We start from the raw sequence: 22,646 nt of genomic DNA, 5'->3' as shown, positions 1-22,646 counted from the left end.
AATACTTACTTAGTGAATTAAATAAGGGTACATTGAGCAATATAGATTTGTTTGTAGTTAAGATCTAGAAAAATGGAAATGAGAAAAGAACAAAGTTTGTGTAGGAACTATTCTTACTATTCATTGTTTTTTCTCTTTGCTTATCCCATCTTTGTCCCTACAATACAGTATCATAATCAAATGTTATTTTATTTGTATTTTTTAGTGCCAGTTACTTTTGAGAGATATATCTTAATTTTTTGACTTAATTTGCTTTCATGGATTTTCATCAGGTTTTGATAGCAGATACATATCATCTTTTTAATTAATATTATGTGAAGTACTGGTGTAGGGAAATTCCAAATCTGGTTTCCCTTTAACACCTTAATGATTAAGCTTTTCAAATGAACTTTTTAAAAAACAAAGCAACGAGCTGGTTGAGGACTAAAGACAGGATTACTTTGAGTTAGCAAAGCATTCTAAACTACTGCATCTGTCACATGGGTTGACAAGAATCGTAACAAGTTACTCTGGAAACCACCTACTCCATAGAGAGATTATGCTGAGTTCATTTGCAGGTTTCTGTTTAGCCTAGCTGACAAAATGATACTTAACCTCTTATACACTGAGTCTTCATGCTTTCTGAGTGAGTGACCGTTGTCTTAACAGTGACCTTAAAAGTATGATTTTTTAAATTTATGAACTTAAATATGTTTTTTAAAGTATATAAAAAATACTTTTGTGTACATTACAATCATATTATATGAGCCTGAGTTGTATATGTGATCTGTAAGCATGTATGATATTTTTTTGAAGTCTGCCTTTTTAAGGTTTTACCTAAAACTTTACTTGCCATAATATGACTCAAAAATGAATCAATAAATAATGCAATATGTATTTCCTAAAAAGAAATAGGTAACATCATTGCTTTAGAAAGTCCCCAAGTATATTTATAAACAGATGTTTTACAATTTTACTCTGCTTTTTCATTTAAGCTTTTTTCCCACAAATTGCAATCTATTTTCTTAGTCTCCCTCCAAATTGTTTCAATAACTGTTCATTCTATTCTTAGAAATTATTTTTCTTAATAGAGTATTTTCTGTTTTAATTGGAGGGGAAAAAAAAACAAAAAAGAAATTTCTACTATTGTTACTTACTTGGGATTGTTTTTTTCCTCAACTAGATTCTGGCCTATACAGAAGGGCTGCATGGAAAATGGCTGTTCACAGAGATAAGATCAATCTTTTCTCGTCGTTATCTTTTGCAAAGTACAGCCCTGGAGATCTTTATGGCAAACAGAGGTAATATGCCGCAGAAGTATATTGTTACAAAGCTAACCTCCATCTCTTTAAGATTTCATTTTTAAACATGCCATATTGTTTCCATTTAGATAGTATTTTATAGTCCACCTTCTGTCCTACTGACCTCTTTTTGAACTAAGTGCATCTTCATGGTTTTTCCCTCCTTGGTCATTCTTGGAATTATTTGTAGTAGTTTTATTTTTCTGGTCATATTACAAATTGGTGAAAACCTTTATAAATATGTGGAATAACTAACCATTTAATAAGTTGTGGAATTTTGATATCCTCAACATTGCACTGATGCTTAAACTCCTGGAAGGTGGCCGCATTTGGAGAGGTGAGAGGGTAATCAAATGATTCATACATTTATTTATCTTTTGTCTGATCTATTGCCACTTATAAAGGAGCCATCAGAAAATGGTACTAAACTGTCCTGGTTGCTTTGTATTACATCATTCTTGAAAGAACTTAAATTCAATTTGTGGGTTTAGAATGTAACTTGGTGAAATTCATTAAGACAAGAATGGGAGACAAGGTGAACTTGAAGGAAAAGCATCGATGGGTACAATTGGAGACATAGGAGGGAGAATGTATAAAACCTAGTGACTTACTTTACCTGCTCCTTGTATATAGGAGTTGTATGTGTAGGTTGAAATTTTCTTATTTTCTCTTTCTATAATCTACAAGTTGCCATTTAAAAAATCTGCACATAATAATATACATTCCATGCACACATTTTTTCCCCTTTATAAAAAATAGTGTGCTTTAGGGAATACATATAAAGTATAAACATATAGACATTGTAAAGAGAATATTTTTTAAACTGGTCATCATTGGAAATAAACATAACTGACAGGTTAGTAGCTACAACTTTAGGCTTTCTGGTGTTAGATTGTTAACTATATACACTTAAATTTTTAATTAGTTCCTAATAGAAATTCATAGGTATATATTTAACTTGCCAAAATTCCATTTTGTAACTTCAGAGTTGTAGCTAGGTAATCTCAACTTCATGTCACATTAATGTAAAAGCAATTGTTAGAACTTTTGACAGTATTTACAGAAGGCACTCACTATGGTAAAGGAGTTTATAAGTAAAATGAATTTCACCTCTGGCATGCTAATCCTAAACCTTGATAAATGCTGTAATAAAAGTAATATGGTAAGAATTGTATTTAATAGATACCTGAACCAGGAGCAAATATTTTACAGGACCAAGAAGTCAGTTTTCCAGAAAGGAAATCATATTATGTTCTAATTTTTATAAAATATTTTTCATAGTTGCTGTAATGTTCAACTTCCCAGACCCTGCAACAGTAAAGAAAGTTGTTAACTATCTACCTCGTGTTGGTATTGGAACCAGTTTTGGATTGCCTCAAACCAGGTACTATTTTATATGAGAAAAATGTGGAAAATAATCTGCATTAATATTTGTTCTACTTGTTTTGAAGTGCATGACTTTGTGTTTTATGTTTCATAGTAAATGATGATTATTAGTGTATTGTTTTATTTTGGTTCAACTGAACTTCTGTGTGAAAAAACTAGAAGAAGTTGAGCAAATGTAAACCAAAGTAAGCTGAAAAAAGAAAACAATCATAAAGGCAGAGCATCAATGAAAAGGAAAACAAAAGCAAGAAAAGAAAATCAATGCACTGAAAAATTGTTTCTCTGGAAAGATTAATAAATGTAATATCTATACAAGACTGATGAAGCAAAAGAAAGAAGGCACAGGGGCTGGCCTGGTGGTGCAGTGGTTAAGTGTGCACCTTCTGCTTTGGTGGCCCAGGATTCACTGGTTTTGGATCCTGGGTGCAGACATGGCACCACTTGTCAAGCCATGCTGTGGTAGGTGTCCCACATATAAAGTAGAGGAAGATGGGCACGGATGGTAGCTCAGGGCCAGTCTTCCTCAGCAAAAAAAAGAGGATGATTGGCAGCAGATGTTAGCTCAGGGCTAATCTTCCTCAAAAAAAAAAATTAAAAAACGAAGGCACAAATTGCCAATATCAAGAATGAAAGAGGGGGCATCACTATAGATCATACAGATTATTAAAAGGGAAATAAGGAAACATTATGAAGAAATTTATGCTACTTAATTAGACAACTGATGTGAATGGACAGATTCCTTGAAAGACACAAACTATCAGTGAATGAATACACTGAATACACTACAATGAAGAAATGGATAATCTTAATAATAATAGCTCTACAGAGGAAATTAAATTTGTAGTTAAAGATTTTCTAATAGACCTCTAACATAAAGTTCATAGATCAAATAGTTTTATCGGCAAATTCTATGAAATGTTTAATGAAGAAATAATACCATTTCTAGGCAGATCTTACAGAAGATAGAAAAGAAGGATAAATTTCCAAAGTCTATGACACTAGCATCACCTGAATTCCAAATCCACATAAAGGCCTTACCAGAATAGGAAACTGCAGACCGTCTTGATTGGAAAGTAAGAAATAAAGCTGTCTTTATTAGTAGATGTACATGACTGTTTATGTGCAAATTCCCAAGGAATCTACAGGAAAAAAAAAATACCATTAGAATTAATAAATGAGTTTACTTATTTTTTAGCTTACAGAGTCAATAGACAAGATTGAATTTTATTCCTGTACACTACCAATGAATGATTGGAAATTGAAACTAAAAGTACTATTTAAATAGTATCAAAAAATTAAATACCTATAGATAAATCTGAAAATATATTTATAAGATTTGTTGATTGAAAGCTATAAAACACTATTTAGGGAAATTAAAGAAACCTAAAAATGGAAAGTTGTACGATACCATATTCAGGAACTGGAAGACTCAATATTATTAAGATATCAGTTCTCTCCAAAATTGATCTATAGGTTCAAAGCACCCCTATCCAAAATCTTCTAGGTTCTTTTGGAGAAATTGACAAGCTGATTCTAAAATTTAAGTGGAAATATAAATATCTAGAATAGCTAAAACAATTTTGAAAAAGAAAAACAAAATTGGAGGACTTTTCGTTTTTTTTTTTAAAGATTTTATTTTTTCCTTTTTCTCCCCAAAGCCCCCCGGTACATAGTTGTGTATTCTTCGTTGTGGGTTCTTCTAGTTGTGGCATGTGGGACGCTGCCTCAGCGTGGTCTGATGAGCAGTGCCATGTCCCCGGCCAGGATTCGAACCAACGAAACACTGGACCGCCTGCAGCGGAGCATGCGAACTTAACCACTCGGCCACGGGGCCAGCCCCAAAATTGGAGGACTTTTACTGACTGATTTCAAAACTTAATATAAAGTTACATCGATTAGTATAGTTTGGTATTTGTGTAAAGTAGACTTATAGATCAGTAGACTAGAATAGTGTCCAGAAACAGACACACACATAAATGGCCAGTTTAATTTTCAACAAATGCATCAAGATATGTCCATGTGGAAAGATAGTTTTTTCAACAAATGGTGGTCAACAATTGGATATGCATGCACAAACACAAAATAACTCACACCTTTCCTCACCTACAGATTAACTCAAAATTTAACATAGAAAAAGAAAAAGTAACATAACCTAAACATAAGTGCTAAAAGTTAAACTTCCTAAAGAAAATGTAGGAGAAAAATTGTTGTGTTCTCGTTAGGCAAAGATTTCTTAGATAAGACTCAAAAAAAATTCATTAATTGGCCTTCAAAGTTAAAAACATTTGCTTTTGAAAGACACTCTTAAGAAAATAAAAGGAATTACTACAGATTCAGTTAAAATATTTGCACAACTCATTTGTGATGGAGGACTCATATCCAGGATATATAAGAAACTAACGTTAATAACAAGACAAACAACCTGGTTAACAATATAATCAGAAGATTTGAATAGACACGTCAACAAAAAATAGATACAAGTAGCAAACACATGAAAAGATGCCGAACATCATTAGTCATCTGAGAAACGCCCATTAAAACCACAGTGTGATCCCATAGGACACCGATTAGAATGACTTTTTAAAAACTGACAATACCAAGAGCTAGTAAGGATGCAGAGTAATTGGAACTTCACAGGTTGCTGATGGGAAAGTAAAGTGATATGGCTACTTTGGAAATAGTTTCATATGAAATTAACCATACACATATCATACATCCCAACAGTCTCATTTGAAGGCATTTACCCGAGAGAAATGGAAAAATTATATTCATGCAATGATCTATTCATGAATATTTGTAGCAGCTATATTCATAATTATAAAATAATTGGAAATAGTCAAGATGATCATCAATTAGTGAATCAACAAGTTGTGATATGTCCATACACTAGAATATACTACTCAGTGATAAAAAAGAAAGAACTATTGATACATGGAACAACATGGATGAATTTTAAAAGTATTATGCTAGGTGTAAGAAGCCAACGCAAAAGATTGCATACTATATGATTCCGTTTATATGACATTTTGGAAAAAACAAAACTATTTGAACAGAAATCAGATCACTGGTAGCAAGGGGCTGTGGGTCAAGAAAGGGGGATTAATTATAAAGGAGGATACCTTTGATATCATGGAAATATTGCATACGTTGATTATTGTGTATTACACAACTGTATTTGTTTCGCAAAACTTGTACACCTAAAAAGGATGAATTTTATGCTATGTAAACTATTCTTCAATAAACCTGATTTTCAAAAACAGAAAAAGATAAAGAATGTAAACAGGAACTCTTGAACCATGCTAGTAGGAATGCAAATTAGTATAGTCACTTTGGAATACAATTTGCCAGTCTTCTTATAAAGTTAAATATCTACTTAATTTATGTCCTATTAATTTCACTCCTAGGTGTTTATTAAGAATAATAAAAATAGACATACACACATCCACTTTTAAGCAAATATTAATAGCAGTGTTATTCATAATAGTCCCAAACTGGAAATGTTTCTGACATCCATCAACTGTAAATGGATAAACAGGTTGATCTGCATCCACACAATGAAATACTACTCAGAAATGAAAAAAAATTGACTACTGATACATGCAAGAACATAGATGAATCTCAAAAGCATTATGCTAAGTAAAGGAAATTAGGCACCGTGGACTACTTACATCATAGCCATGGGATATGATTCTATTTATATGAAATTATTGAAAAAGCAAAACAGTATAGTGACAGAAAGCAGATCATTGGTTGACAGGGTCCAGGGATTGGGACAAAGGAATTGGCTGCAAAGGGATACAAGGGAACTTTTTGGAATGTGTCTTGACTGTGATGGTGGTTACAGAAATATGTATATTTAAACTTTATTAAACTGTGCACTTAAGTTTGGTAAATGTTATTATGTTAAATTTTTATCTCAATAAACATTAAATAATAAACTACATTTAAAATATCTAAATTACAAAAGTGTTTATGCATACTCATTTACGTATGCACTATTATTGCTTAATGTGTATGATAAATCAGATTAAAATTGTTCATCACTTTGATAAAAATGATTAGACTTTGCTTTATTACATCATATTTCTTGTAATTTTTTTCTTTATTAGTATAAATGTCAAATCCATATGTTAAGGATTTAGTAACCAAAATATATTTAATTAAAAACTTTTATCTTTAACCTCTGGTAAATCAGAATTCAAATATTAATTTTTGTATACATATGAACTTAATAATCAGTATTTATATTGGTTAAAGTAACTTAATAGCTACCTGAGAGGAATGTTAAAATGCCAACATATGTCTCATGGTATAGGGAATTGGGAGAGTGTAGGGGTACGCATATCTTTCCTGTGTGCTGGTCAGTTTAGCACCATCATTAATTATTTTCTTTCATATTAGGTATCGACTTGTCATCAATACAATTTAGTTAACTAATTGAAGGACTGGGGAGAGAGTGAACGCTGGGATTTTTCTATTGATCGAAACATGTTAGCCGTAGAATCTTACAGTTTACTTTTAGCGTACCTAATTTTGTACTGATTTGAGCTGTTTTTGATTAGTGTTTACTTCATTTTCTTCAGATAATATTTTATTACAAATGCAATTAAAATAGAATACACAAACAACAGTCAAGATGTTAATAGAAGCTACAGTCATCCTGGGGCTGGAAGACTTACATGCCTCTTGGCAGCAGGACTCAGTTCCTTACCATGTCTGCCTCTCCATAGACTGCTTGAATATCTACAGGACCTTGGAGCTGGCTTGCCCTAGAGCAAATGACCCAAGAGAATTAGGCAGAAGCCCCAATGTCTTTTTATGACCTCCGCGTTATAGTCACATTCCATCATTTCTGCTGCCTTGTATTTGTTACAAGTGAGTCTTTAAACACAGCCCAGGCTCCAGGGTAGGGGAATCAAGCTCCACTTCCTGAGGAGAAGGTATCAAAGAATTTGTGGACTTATTTTAAAACTACCACAGATTACAACTTTTATGAAAACAGGGCACATAAATTGGCCTTTCTGGCTTATAAGCAATAGTTGCTTTCCAATGCCAGTAAGGATTTTGATTAGGTAATTTTGTAATTCAATGAGGAGTTGCAGGGTTCAGATAGAAGGAACTCAGAATGGCATAGTAGATTTTCTTATCTTAATAAAAACATCTTTTTTTCTCCTGATTATCTCTTTATTTATGAAAAGTTTTATTCATCACCCAGTATCTATCATACTTGAGAACTCTTTGTAATGTTTTCTCACAGTTAATGAAAGCTAAAAGTCTTAATTCATTAAATCAGTCCCTTTAATAGATCTTCAGCACTTATTATCAGTCACCCAGCAACGTACAAGATAGATATCATCTTGCCCACACATGTTTAAACAAATATGTAAACAAAATAAATAATCGCGTAAGTGACAGGAAGGATATAATTAAGGTGTTGTGATAGGGGTTAGTGGATGAAGACGAGGTGCTTTAGATAAGGTGGTCAGAAATGTCTTCCTATGTGACTTTTAAGTTTTGATTTGAAGGAACAGAATCAGTTAACCTTTGACAGAGGGAATAGCATATGCAAAGGCCTTGAAACAAAACCGAGCTTCCGTGTTTTAAGAAATGTTGAAGGGCAAGCATCTTTGGAACTTAGTGATCTTAGGAAGAGGGTGTTAGTTTGGAGACAGTTAGGAGCTTATTCTAGAGATCCAGGTGATATGTGATGGTGATAGTGTCATTGAAGAGAGACATCCTTGTTTACAGATTTTGAGAAAATATCATTTATGTGAGTTGGAGATTAGTTAGATTTGGGGGATGATAAGAGAGAGAGGTGTCCAGTGTGTCTCCCCAAGTTTCAGCTTGAGCTGTTCAGTGGCATTTACTGAGGTTGGGAATGCTGGAGAAGGAGTAGTTGTATATATTCCCCTCCATCTCCGCCGTGGTTAGGGTTGGGATTGTGGGGAGGAATTTGCATATGGACAGAAAATGAGAAGTTTAGTTTCAGATCTATTGAAATTGAAACCCCTGAAAGATGTCCAGACTGAAATGTCAAATAGGAAGTTGATGAGGGGTCAGTGAGCCAAGGAGTCGAAAGAAAGATTTCTTGGACTCTCAAGGTCTGGCAATAGTGCTCTTTTATTTATAGTATGGAATAGCATGGGGACAGGACCCATGGGCAGTGAAGAGCTGCAGGCATGGGGACAGGACCCATGGGCAGTGAAGAGCTGTTGCTGCTGCTGCATGGGAACAGGACCCATGGGCAGTCAGAGCTCCTGCTGCTGCCCTGAGTTGAGGGTTAGGGCTAATTTTATAAGGCATGGGTATGTGACTTATTTTTACTGGAAAAAGAAAAGATGATGTAAAAAGTCATTAAATGATTTCAGTGCAGATGGGGTCTGGTTATTGTGCGGTCATATAACTTTTAGATATGAATCTGGCCATATAGATCGGCATGTAGGTGAGGATGCCCTGGGCTTCTCTGCCTGGGGCAGCCCTAATTCATATCATAAAAAACTCCACTGGGTCATATAGTTTGGCATGTAGGCCAGATCACCTTGGGCTTCTCTAGCTGGGGCAGCCTTAATTCACATCAAAGTTAGATATAAAGATGTATGTCTAGAGCTCAAAAGAAAGATGTAGTACTTGGGAATCACTACCATTTAGATGAAATTTGAAGCCATGAGAGGAATAAGCTTATCTGGGGAGAGACTGTAGGACAGGCAAGAGGAAGTAGGGCTGCATCCTGAGGAACCATAACATTTAAACATCGGGTAAATGAAACAGAACACATCCCCCTTCAGAAAAACAAAATGAAACAAAAACAAAAACAGGAGTGGCTCAAAAAATACATGCAGGAAAATGTGATGTCAAAGGATAAAAGTATTTAAAGAAGTTCAGATCTGAAGAGGAACCAGTAAGATGTAGACTAAAAAGTGTCCATTGCATTTAGCAAGAGCAGTTTTTGATGCCAGAGGGTTGAATATTGTGAATGTGTCCATACAGTATCAACAAGCTCTCCCTGGCAAACAGGCCCTGCGGTTTTGTTGCAGTTTATGGGCTACGTCATCTGGTTCTGGTTTAGGTGTGAGGCTTCTGTCATTTAACCACTAGAGACACTTGTACTAAATCCTGACCTACCACTAATAGCAAATGGCAGGAGAGTTAATCCTTCTATCACTTTTCTACCTGTAGCTCTTCTTGATCTGGAATATTCTGACATTTTATGCGTACTTAGAGTATAAGCATATACACATCAATACCAGTTATAAGCCATACAATAGGTTGAATAAGCCCAAAGGCTCTACCCACATGTCGTTTTAGTGTTTTCCCCAACCCTATCACTGAATTCAGGCATTTATTTATTTTTTTTCTCACAGGAGCATTAACTAAGGAATTTAGCACCTGTTTATGAAGGGTTAGAACAGCTACCAGGAGATCATCTTATCCTGCAAGTTAGAAGCTTGGTGAAGAACAGGGGAGAGGGAAAGTTTAGGCCACAGGGGATGGTTGGAGTGGCTTTTTTTCTCCTTTGGTTTCTTGCTCCAGATTCTGTGCCAGTTCCTCCCCTATGTCCCTCCAAGCACCTAAAGAATACCTGGGCTTGGCAGCTCCTTTCTTTTTGTTCCCACACATGCTGCTGCAGCTCTACAATGTAGTCCTTGGTACTTTTTGGCCACTCCTCCTCTCATGGGACTGGGAAGGATAGTGATTTGGGTTTCTGTACTCAACAGAGTTATAACATGTCAAAATTTATGGGATGCAGCTAAAGTAGTGCTTAGGAGAAAACTTATAGCTTTATGTACCTATATCAGAAAGACAGAAATGCCTCAGATCAATAACCTAAGCTTCTACCTTTAGAAACTAGAAAAAAAAAAAAAAGAGCAAGTTAAATGCAAAGCAAGTAGAAAAAAATGAATAATGAAAATTAGAGCAGAAATCAATGAAAAGCAAACAAACAAAAGATCAATGAAACAAAAGTTGATTCTTTGAAAAGATCAATAGAATTGACAGACTTTAGCCTAACCATAAAAAAAGAGATGACATAAATTACCAAAATCAGAAATGAAAGTAGGGACATCCCTACTGGCCATATATTAATTAAAAGGATTAGAAGGGAATATCATGAACAATTTTAGCCAACAAATGAGGCAACTTAGATGAGAGGGAAAAATTCCTAGAGAGAATTATCAAAACTGACTCAAGAATAACTTAAATTCTGAATAAACCCATAACAAGTAAAGAAATTGAATTAGTAATTTAAAAATCTTCCCACAAAGAAAGGCCAAGGCCTAGATGTCTTTACTGGTGAATCTTATCACACATTTAAAATAGAAATAAATTCAATCCTTCACAAACTCATCTGGAGGATAGAAGAAGAGGAAACACTTCCCAACTCATTCTGTGAGGTTATATCACCCTAACACCAATACCAGGCAAAGACATCACAAAAAAACAGACAACAAAAATCTATAGACCAATATCTCTAATGAATAGATATGCAAAAATCCTTTACAATATATTAGCAAACGAAATCCAGCAATATATAAAAAGAATTATAGAATGATCATCTAGGTTTTATCACAGGAATGCAGATTGGTTTAAATCTGAGAAATCAATAAATGTTATGTACCAGTTTCATAGAATAAAGGACAAAAACCATATGATCATCTCAATAGATACAGAAAAAGCATTTGAAAAGTCTAACACACATTCATGATTAAAAACTCTCAACTGACTAGAAACAGAAGGGAATTTGTACAAAATGATAAATATGATCTATCAAAAAATCCCATAGTATGCATCATACTTAATGTTGAAAGACCGAAGGCTTTCCTCCTAAGATCAGGAAGGCTAGAATGTTCTCCAATCTCACCACTCCTGTTAACATTATATTGGAGATTGCAGCCTATGCAATAAGCAAAGAAGCATATAGGAATGGGGATTAACTGTAAATTGGCACAAGGCAAGTTTTTGTGGTGATGAAAATGTTACAAAGTGCATTGTGGTGATAATTGCACAAACTTAGAAATTAACTTTTAAAAAATCATTGAACAGTACACTTACAATGGGTAGATTTTATGGTATGTGTATTATCCCTTTGTAAATAAAGCTTTTTTAAAAATAATTACCTTCTCCTTGGTGTAAGGAAACTGTGACAGAATACTTCTCTGAGATTCTAGGCTCTGAATGTAGTAATTAATCCTGCCACCTATGTCCCACTGCTACATGATATTGGTCAGTTGTATCCTTTGTTATTTATACTGTACTAAGAAAATACAGAAAACTTGGTCTTCTATTAAGCTGTATAAAAATATAATAGTTTATCTTACCTTTGTCCCACCCCATGAGTAGACACCTCGAGAGTTTAGAATCCTTTTCCCCTGTTACAAAGGGTATACAAATGTAATATTTAAATTTATGTTATACAAATATGTTGTCTTTAAGAGATGAGTATTAAAATTGGTGATGTGAATACAACTTTATATGTATTTTTCATTACTGTAATTGCTTTTATATCAGTAAAGCAGTGAATTATTAATCATACTATTATTAATGAACCTAGATATTATAATGACAGCTTACCTTAATGGATAGAACATGTATAATAGACCTACGGGTAGTCCAAATTCTTTGTTTCACCATTAATTATAGATTGAAACATCTCTGGTATTCATTAGTAGAACATGAATAGAACTTTTCAGAATTATATAGATATCATTTTGAGTAAGCACAGATATTCGTGATTTATTATTGTGATATAATTAATCTTACATTTAAATTGATTCTACATTGAATTCTTTTTCTTGCAGGCGTATCTCATTAGCTAGTCCACGTCAACTTTTTAAAGCTTCTAATATGACACAAAGATGGCAACACAGAGAGATTTCAAATTTTGAGTACTTAATGTTTCTCAACACAATAGCAGGTAATTTAAGCCTACATGTTTGCTTATTTCCAAAGATAAATTATTAATGGTGATATGATTAGATTATTTTGAGTACTGGTATAAATAGCTTATTTTTATTTTCGTTATTACCACATGAATACCTTATCAAGAGTAATTTAATAATAGAGTTTACATGAACAGTTGACTACTGGAGGGAAATTAAAAATGAGTATAAATACTCTTTTCCAAAAATATAATATGAAAATTTACAACTATTTAATATAGTAAGAATGGATTTATCATGGAATAGTAGGAACGAAAACCCATATACAATCTTAAGAACCTATTAATAACTTGATTAGAAATGTTTGATGAAGCAATGAAATACAACATAGAAAAAAGAAAGCTGGGTAAAATATTAAGTAAAGAACATTTATATTATAACCTATAGATGAAAATCTAAAGACTAAATGGCCCTGTAAGAGGTCTATAATCATGTAATATTATTGAAGATCACCTATTGAGAGAGTAAAGAATAGAAATGTGTCATTACTTTTCTTTTGTGAAAACTAGTATAAAGGAAATGGAGAATGTATTTATGAGACATTTGAGATTCAGTTCAACAAACTGACACAGTTTATATTTGAGGCACAAAGGAGATACAAAGAGAATAAGGCATGTTGCTTATTCTCAGAGAAGTTGTTTTAAGTACGAATGTCAGCATTTATGTGATTCTAGAACAAAGGGGTATAGATTCAATAAAAGAAATACAAAATACAAGGTACTATGGGGATTAAAAGCACAAAGGAGGGAAATTATATAATATTCATTCAGTTGATGGGAGTAAGGAAAAAATCAGGAAAGTTTCGTGTTTGTGTAATGGTGGATATTACTTTAATTGGCAGAGGAGGTAGTTGGGAGTTTAGGAGTCATTCCATGTAAAACTGAAGGCATAAGCAAACATGCAAAGATGGGAAAATATGAAGTATAGCTAGAGAATGATTAATGGTAAAGTATGTGTGTGTGTGTACGTGCATGTGTGTACATAAAGTATGTATTCATAAAGGTATGATGAGAAAAAACTAGAAAGATAGTGTGGAAACATTGTGGAAGATTTTCTGTCAATTTGAGTAGTTAGCAGTCAATTCATTGGGAAACTTCCGAAAGTTTTGGAGCAAATGAGTGATATTAGAACTGTATGAAAAGTTAACTTGGAGGCAGAATGAAGGATAAATTGGAGTAGAGAGAGAATAGACAGAGAGCAAAGTTAGGAAACAATTATATATAAAAAGTAATGATGGTTTGCATTAGAGAGGTGATAGTGGGAATGACAATGAAGGATCAATAGCATAAGAATTTACGAGGTACAACCATTTGACATCCAGCTGACTGAATGTAGGTGTAAATGAGAAGAAAGTGTCAGAAAAGACTTCCAGGCTTCTGGCCTACATCTCTGGAAAATGGTCATGTCATTAATGGAAAAAGAAGTCAGAAAAGTTGATCTAGGGAAAGATGCTGATTTTACTGTGCTAGCAAGACATCCAGGTTATCAAAAAGAATTGTTGAAAGTTTGGGTGAAAGAGGGTATTTGGAATTTAGAGATAGGACTTTGGATTTCTTCTCCATAGAGAGGAAATCACTGAGAGAGAGTTGAGATTATCAAGCCAGACAGTACAGAAAGCAGTGAGATAAGGTCTGGGGCAAAGTTAGTAAAGGAGAAAAGAGAATGAGTAATCCCCGAGTTTGTAGACTTAAAGCAAATGTCTTGAGAGGCAAGGGGCAAGGGAGAAAGAGAGAGAGGCCTTGGTCACCTGTTTCAAATACTGTAGAGACGTAGGGAGAATTAAGAATGAGTACAGGCCACACCTTTGGCTTTGGCATTTGGGGACTTAGTGGTTACTTTATAGGTGTTCATTTTCAAAGCAAGGAAAAAAGATTTATTATAAGGGCTGAGTGGTTGAAGATGAAATGAGAACATTAGATAGAGATTAATTTTCTTGTGTGATAGTAAAGAGAGGATAGGTTAAGGCAGAGGACAGAAGCCATGAAAGAGAGAGAAAGAAAAGTAACAACTCAAGTTGTGAGGGAGATGAGTTCAAGCCTGAGGTGAAGTAATTACACCTCACAAAGAATGAAGACTGTTAGGGAAGTGAGGAAGACAGGGAGTATTATGAAGAATTGGAAGTTAAGGGCTCACATTGAAAAGTCTTAAATTTTATCACTTAAGAAGATGTTCGTCTTACAGTCAGTTGAGGGAAAGAAATGAAGAAAGTTAGAACAGTTACGTGGAATTTAGTAGGGATTATATGACTAGTGACTGAAAGGATTTTTAAGTAGTAGTGAGAGACAAGAAACTTACATAAGCTTAATGGATGTATTTTGCTTGTGATAAATTAATTAACACATAGATCGAATGTGCAGTAATAATTATGGAGAATAGTGATCTACTCTCAAATGCTTCTATTGTACCTACAGTGTCTTTTAAATATATTCCCTGGATATTCTCTTTAAAGAATAGAATCAATAATTTGTTTTGGATGGTATTTGTGATACATCAGGTTCCCATGATACCATAACAATTCTCAAAAGACAGTCAGTAGGCATTCAATAACCATATATTGAGGAGTTTAACTTAATAAAAGTCTGTTCACACTGAGCAGATGCATACTCTTTTTTGTTAGGTACAATAAACTTGATGATTTAAGCAGATGGCACAAGATGAAGATTTTACTGTTTACTAACATTTCCATCAGAAGGAGAGGGAAGTAGGGGAGAAAAAGGGAATCAAAATAAACTGCTTTTTGCTGCTGAGTTTGGTTATTTTTTCCTGGGAGAAATTAAAATTGACAGAAATATGTAGTGACGTAATTACCTCTGAAGTAAAGTTACCTAGTTGTTCATGTTTTGTAAGTCTATCCAGGTCAGTCAAGGAAGATCTCTGTTACTCTAGTAGGCCTCAAGCCCAAGATGTATAGAGTGAAATGAAGTTAAGAACACCAAATCATAAGGAGGGCTTAGATTCCAAGAGTCTAGGTGGAGAAGTACTTGAATATTCAGCTATATATTGGTATGACATCGAGATATATTTGAGAAAGAGAAAGGAGTGAAAATGCTAGAATACTCAATAAGAAAGGAATTCAAACAATATTCATATACTTGTCTTCCTTATATTTTAGCCATAAAAGTCTGTTCACGTTAAATCTGACTAAAAATAGGTTGTAGACTAGTATAGTGGAGCTGGGATTCAAATGCCAGCGTTTTGACTCCAGAAACAATGATTTACTCCACCATGCTGCCTCCTTAAAGAAATGATATCCAGAAAACTGCTGTATATATGTAAAAGGGCTACCTCATCCTTTGCCTTACTCATATTTTTAGTAGACCTAAATGTGTCATTGAATGTCATTAGTTTAGAAGAAGTATAGAAGAGTATGTGACAGCGTCTAGGAGTGGGGGAAAGCAACATTGACAATGATGTACGTTGTATTCGGAGGATCAGGGAATTTGAAAGCTGTCACAGGAATTTCAGTTATTTAATACAACATCCTCATTTTACAGATGACTAATAAATGCCCACAGGGGTTAGGTCACTTAAACTTGGTTGATTAGTTGGATGGTTGGTTAATTAATGGCAGAGAAAGGATTCTGGTTTTGAAGATCTCTATGAGAATTGCAAATTGTTTTTTAAAGTCTTAATAAAGATTATTTTATTTGCTGCTGGCTTTCAAGTAATGAAAAAGTCAAGTGTAGTTTACAAGAACATAAACTTGGGGGCCAGAATATCTAGATTTGAATATGGTTCAACCATTACTAGTTGCATGATTTGGGGCAAATTACCTAACATTTTGTGCCTCAGATTTTTCATCTGTAAAGTGAGGACAATGCTAATTTAATAGGGTTATTGTGAGGATTAAATGAAATAGTGTATGGACAGCACTAAGAACAAGATCTCTCACTCAAAAATTGCCAGTGTTTCTTGTTATTTTTAGTAAATTATACTCCTCAATCAGTTTATCATTTCATTTTGTTATTCTAAATTGAGTTACTTTTTTTTTCTCTCTCCTAGGACGAAGTTACAATGATTTAAATCAGTATCCAGTGTTTCCCTGGGTCATCACTAATTTTGAATCAGAAGAACTGGATCTTACCTTGCCAAGTAACTTCAGAGATTTGTCCAAGGTAATCTCTCAGTAATCATCTGAAATATAATTGTCTTGCATATAAAAATAAATTTGATCATTTTTAATTTTCACATTACTCCTTAAAAGTTTTTTTAATTATAACTTTAATATGTTTATCTTTTAAATGTATTTTCAGTATTCTCAAATTTGAAATTTAGAAATTTAATGTGCATGATAAGCTCGACAACAATGAAAAATATTAATAGTTACGGGGCAAGCCTAGTGGCATGATGGTTAGGTTTGCACGCTCTGCTTTGGCGGCCCACAGTTCATATATTAACAGTTATATTCCTTTTGTCATGTACATTTAAAAAGACATTATTCCCAAATATCAACTTCTAAGAGTGTTAGTATTTGATAAAACATAGGAGGAAAATCATGGCAATTTCTCACCAGTACTCTTAAAAAAGACAAGTAACCCTGCACTGCTCCCAACCTCCTAACTGATCTCCCTGCTCCCTCTAATCCCATTCCTCATGCGACAGAATGAACCTTCTTTAAATCTAACATTGAATTATATAAATCCAGTGCTTAAACCTTTCTTGACTTAGCTTTTTTTTTTGTCTCTCCAAAGCCCCAGTACATAGTGGTATATCCTAGTTGCAGGTCATTCTAGTTCTGCTATGTGGGATGCCACCACAGCACGGCTTGATCAGCAGTATATAGATCTGCACCCAGGATCTGAACCGGCGAACCCCAGGCCACCAAAGTGGAGCAAGTGAACTTAACCACTCAGCCATGGAGCCGGCTCCCTTGACTTAGCTTTGATTGCGGAATGAATCTTTCCCAATTCAGAGCTTTGCTCTCTCTGCCTTTAATATTTGTCTCCCTACTGTGTGAGTGGCTGACTCTAGTCCTTTAGGTCACCTCCTCATAGAGACCATTACTGACTACTTTCCTTCCCTGATATTCTGCTCTGTTTCTTTCATAGCACCTACAATGTCTTGCATTTACATATCCTTCTACCTACTTATTTTGGTTTTTCCTTTCTCCCCCACTAAGCTCCATAGTGATAGAGTTCTTGTTGTTCACCATTATTTCTCCTATGCCTAGCACAGCGCCTGCTGTTCAATAAATGTGTTAAATGAATTAAATAATAAAATATATATGACATTTTCCCTAAGTTATAAAGTATTAATGTTAACTATATTAGATTTTTAAATGTCAAAAATGTGAATAAGAAAACAAAAATTACCCCTAATTTACTACATATCAATAAGGAATGATTACATTATATATATATATGTACACATACACACTATTTTTAACTTTTCTCTAAGTATTTTCCCATATCTTCAGGTATTCTTCAAGATCTTTCTTTTCTGTCCTGGATTATCAATAAATAGAATATCTTGAACCATTATTTTGTGATGTAAAATGAGGTTATATGTCTTTTTTTGTTTTAGCATTTTAGCATGGAGAATTTCAAGTATATACAAAGGTAGACAAAATAGCATAATAAATTCCCATGTACCAATCACCCTACTTCCACAGTTATCAACTCATGGTTACACTTACTTTATCTTTACTCTCATTTTCTTTCCCTCTTCCCATACTACTTTGAAGCAAATCCCAGACCTATCATTTCGTTCATAAATATTTCAATATGTACTTCTAAGAATTCTTTTTGAAGTACAACCATAATACCATTAGCAAACCTAAAATACTAACATAATTTCTTAATATTATCAAATACCCAGGGGCTGGTCCCGTGGCCAAGCGGTTAAGTTCACGCGCTCCGCTGCAGGCAGCCCAGTGTTTCGTTGGTTTGAATCCTGGGCACAGACATGGCACTGCTCATCAGGCCACACTAAGGCGGCGTCCCACGTGCCACAACTAGAAGGACTCACAACTAAGAATATACAGCTGTGTACTGGGGGGCTTTGGGGAGAAAAAGGAAGAAAAGAAAAAAAAGAAAAAAGAAAATAAAATATTATCAAATACCCAGTAGGTATCATATTTCCAATGAATTACTACTTTCAAAATTCTATTTAGTTTGTTTATTCAAATCAGGATCCAAATAAGGATCGCATATTGCAATCAGTGGATACATCTCTTAAGTCTCTTTTAATTTTGTGGGTTTTTCTTTCATCTTTAATTTTTCTTTCTAATTTTTTAGTTGAAGAAACACAGTGTTTGTCTTGTATATTTTTTCACAATTTGGGTTTTGCTTATGCATCCCTTTGATATAGTTTAACAGTTTCCTTCCTCTGTCTTCTATATTTCTTATAAATTGGTAGTCGGTTCCAGAGGTTGATCGAATTCAGATTAGATATTTTTAGGAAGACTGCTTCATAGGAAGTTTTCGCGTTCTTCTGTCAGAGGTCATGTATCTACTTTACTTCTCTTTTGTGAGGTTAGCAGTCATTGATATTTAATGCCTTGATTTGTTAGTTTGGTAAGCATTGCAAAATCATGGTATTTCAATTCTGTCACATTTATTTCATTTACTATTGAGAATCATTCTATGATGAGACATTTCCCTTCATCTGTTATTAGGTTTTCTAATGGTACCTTGCATTGGAAAGGCAGGATAAAAGTTTCATTTTTTCTCTTTATATACCAATTTTCAAAACAGTGAATTGGTTAACATCCTCCAATGAAACTTAACTAATTTTTTAAAAAGATCTTTATGAACTCACTGACTTAAATGCATTTGATGTTTAAATCCGTTGCGGTTATTATTTTTATTAATGTTCAGTTGTTCCTACTTTGACCCCGGGAAGATTCTTCAAGTTGCTCCCGAGTCATTTTGATTCAATCTTAATCTTAGTAGTCTTTGATAACTTCCATTCTCTCTGGTGGGACAAGGTGCTCTAGTCCTAACCCTTACATTTTCTGGCCCAGTTCTAGAATCATCTGTTTCTTTAAGGAGCCCTAGTGGGAGTCCTTTTAAAGAGAAATAACATCTGAAGACCACAGTTTGATCTATTGTTCTTGTTACTGGATTTGTCATTATTTCTAGGCCCTTTGAGAAAGAACTAGGAAAAAAATTAAGATGAAATACATCATGAGTTGAAACTGATTCCTCCAATTTAAATTTAGGATCATATTTCCTTTAATGTATAAGGAGTACAGACTCCCGGATCCCATTTGTTCAGGTGGTCAGAAAGTCCAGTTTTTCTTTTGAAGCTTCTTTCCTTTGTAATTTCCAGCAATACCTAAAGAATGTTTATGTATTTCACAGATCTAACCTGGAGATTTCTTTGTTCCTTCTTCCCTGCCTATACCTTGAAACAGCATTGCTCCCTTTCCCTCTAGGTCACTCTAAAGTTCTCAGAACGCCAGACTTCCTGCTCTTAGTACTGACTTCTTCTAAGAATATGCATAATCCCTTCCCTTAACGCTTCCAAATACATTTTAGGCTACAGTGAAGTATTTAAGTAGAGCTCTACTGAGTACCCAGTCATAGCTCTACTGAGTACTATGAGGTAGTCAGTGATTTACCATCTCAGTTTGAGTATCACTGCCTAGTTTCTGCAGATCCCCACATGACAGGTACCAGTTCAGTCACCATATCTAGTTTCCTTCACATAAGAGGCCAGGGGCTTCCACTTTTCTGATGTCAGAGGAAGAGTGTCCCCTTCTTTACCTGTCTCAGGGTGTATACTTTTTTGCCCTGGCATGATTAACATTAGGAATATTTGAGAGTAACCCATACTCTGTATACATAGGATATTATCTGCTTTTTCACACAGTCCAGATGATCACAGTAGTCATCAGTGATGTCAACACAAAGGTTAACATTTTCATCATGACAAACAACGGTGTCTAGGTACGGCCATTGCCTGTTTGATTACCACATCTCTGTCTCTGCCCCCATCTTTGCTACAGTCATCTGATCCTATGATGTCTTCTATTCTCTTTTACCTTTTATGCCTTTGCTGTTGCTCTTCCATTCATCTAGAAATTTGTACTTCCATGCTACTCTCTGTATACTTTTATTATAATACATTACATAATGTATTATAATTTTGACATTTTCTCTGCATTCCCTAATAAGGGAAATCATTGAATAGAAATTTTATGTTTTGTTAATTTCTATATCTCTGGTGCCTGGTATGGGGCTTATAACCAAGAAGTTGTGGCAGTTCATATATCTACTTTTTCACTTTTAAAAGAGAGTTCTCATTTTCAAAAGAAAGCCTTATTTGCAGATTACATATCTGATAAGGGATTAATATCCAGAATATATAAAGAATTCCTGAAATTCAACAACAAAACCAAACAATCTGATTCAAAAATGGGTAAGGACTTGAACAGACATTTCTCCAAAGAAGACATACAGGTGGCAAATGAGCACATGAAAAAATGCTCAACATTACTAATCATTAGGGAAATGCAAATCAAAACCACAATGAGATACCACTTCATGTCTATTAGGATGGCTACTATAAAAAAAAAAGGAAGCAAAAAATGACAGATATTAGTGAAGATGTAGAGAAATTGGAACCCTTGTGTACTTTTGGTGGGAATGTAAAATGGTGCAGCTGATGTGGAAAACAATATGGCAGTTCTTTAAGAAATTAAAAATAGAATTACCATGTAATCCCCATCTATCCTACTTCTGGATATATACCCAAAAGAGTTGAAGGCAGAGCCTTGGAAGCGGTATTTGTATACCCATTTTCATATTCATAGCAGCATTATCCACATTATCCAAAACATGGAAGCAATCCAAGTATCCATTGATGGATAAATGGATAAATAGAATGTGGTGTATGCATACAATGGAATATTGTTCAGCCTTAAAGTGGAAGGAACCTCTGATACACACTGCAACATAGATGAACCTTGAAGACATTATGCTAAGTGAAATAAGCCATTTACATTCACAAAAGGACAAATACTGTATGGTTCCACTCATATGAGGTATTTAGATTAGTCAAATTCATAGAGACAGAAAATAGAGTGGTGGTTGCCAGGAGCTAGCAGGGAAGGAGGGACTTATTTAACAATTAGAGAGTTTCAGTTTTTCAAGGTGAAAAAGTTTTGGAGATGGATGGTGATGATGGTTGCCTAACAATGTGAATGTACTTACTGCCACTGAACTGTACACTTAAAAATGGTAGATTTTATATTATGTATATTTTACCACATACTACAATTTAAAAAAAAAGAGGCCAGCAAGGGGAAAAGAAAGATATTAGTAAACTAGACAGAATGCAGAGGTTTGAAAAAGTGCACACGTGTTCCTGCTTTTGCTTCTGTGTGATCACCTTGCAAACATGCCTCAAACATACCCAGGTTATCCTGCTATGGGGACATGACTGACACATGGAGGGTGGTTGAGTTGTGCCAGCTGAGGCCATCCTGCACAAGCCATCCTCAGCTGACCACAAAAACATGAACAAGCACATCCAAAAATAGCCAAATCTGGCCCAGATCAGCGGAATTTCCCAGGTGATCCATTGACTGTGAGGAATACTAAATGGATAACTGGTTGTTTTCTTTTTTTGTTTGTTTGTTTTAAAGGAAAACTTTACTTACATTTAGGTATCATATTTGTTCTAAGATCCTGTGATGTTTCACTGGAATCTGTAGAAGTCTTTAGTCTAGTAAATGGGGACTGTATTAGTTTGACTTGTGTAGTGAGCCATGTGGAAGATCAATAATAAAAACTGGACAGCTCTTTAATTCTCAGGCTATTATATCCTACTCTCTCCCTCCAATATTTAAATTTTATGTACATAAAAAGTAAAAATACCACTTTTCATTAATTTTTTAAAATGTAAAATTGGCTTCACAAAATAAGTTATGTTTAAATAAATAACCTTTCTAGAGTTCTAGAAGAGCTCCCTTTTTTTTATTATTAAGATTATGATAGTTTACAACCTTGTGAAATTTCACTTGTACATTATTGTTAGTCATGTTGTGGGTACACCACTTCACCCTTTGTGCCTTCCTCCCCAACCCCCAGTAACCACC

General features: G+C 34.4%; 1 protein-coding gene across 4 annotated transcripts in view; it reads left to right on the top strand.

Annotated features, from left to right (window-relative positions):
- Positions 1–22,646, top strand: part of LRBA (LPS responsive beige-like anchor protein) — a 710,247-nt gene that overhangs the window by 499,082 nt on the left and 188,519 nt on the right. For all 4 annotated transcript variants that reach the window (XM_046655938.1, XM_046655936.1, XM_046655939.1 and 1 more), the window contains exons 41-44: positions 1,163–1,280; positions 2,562–2,664; positions 12,461–12,576; positions 16,604–16,716. In XM_046655938.1, coding sequence (XP_046511894.1) covers positions 1,163–1,280; positions 2,562–2,664; positions 12,461–12,576; positions 16,604–16,716 — 450 coding nt within the window. The remainder of the gene's footprint in view (positions 1–1,162; positions 1,281–2,561; positions 2,665–12,460; positions 12,577–16,603; positions 16,717–22,646) is intronic.

The sequence above is a fragment of the Equus quagga genome, chromosome 3 (assembly GCF_021613505.1).
Source record: "Equus quagga isolate Etosha38 chromosome 3, UCLA_HA_Equagga_1.0, whole genome shotgun sequence".
NCBI lineage: Eukaryota > Metazoa > Chordata > Mammalia > Perissodactyla > Equidae > Equus > Equus quagga.
Note: the sequence above shows the minus strand (reverse complement) of the source record. Positions and strands in the feature narration are given on the sequence as shown.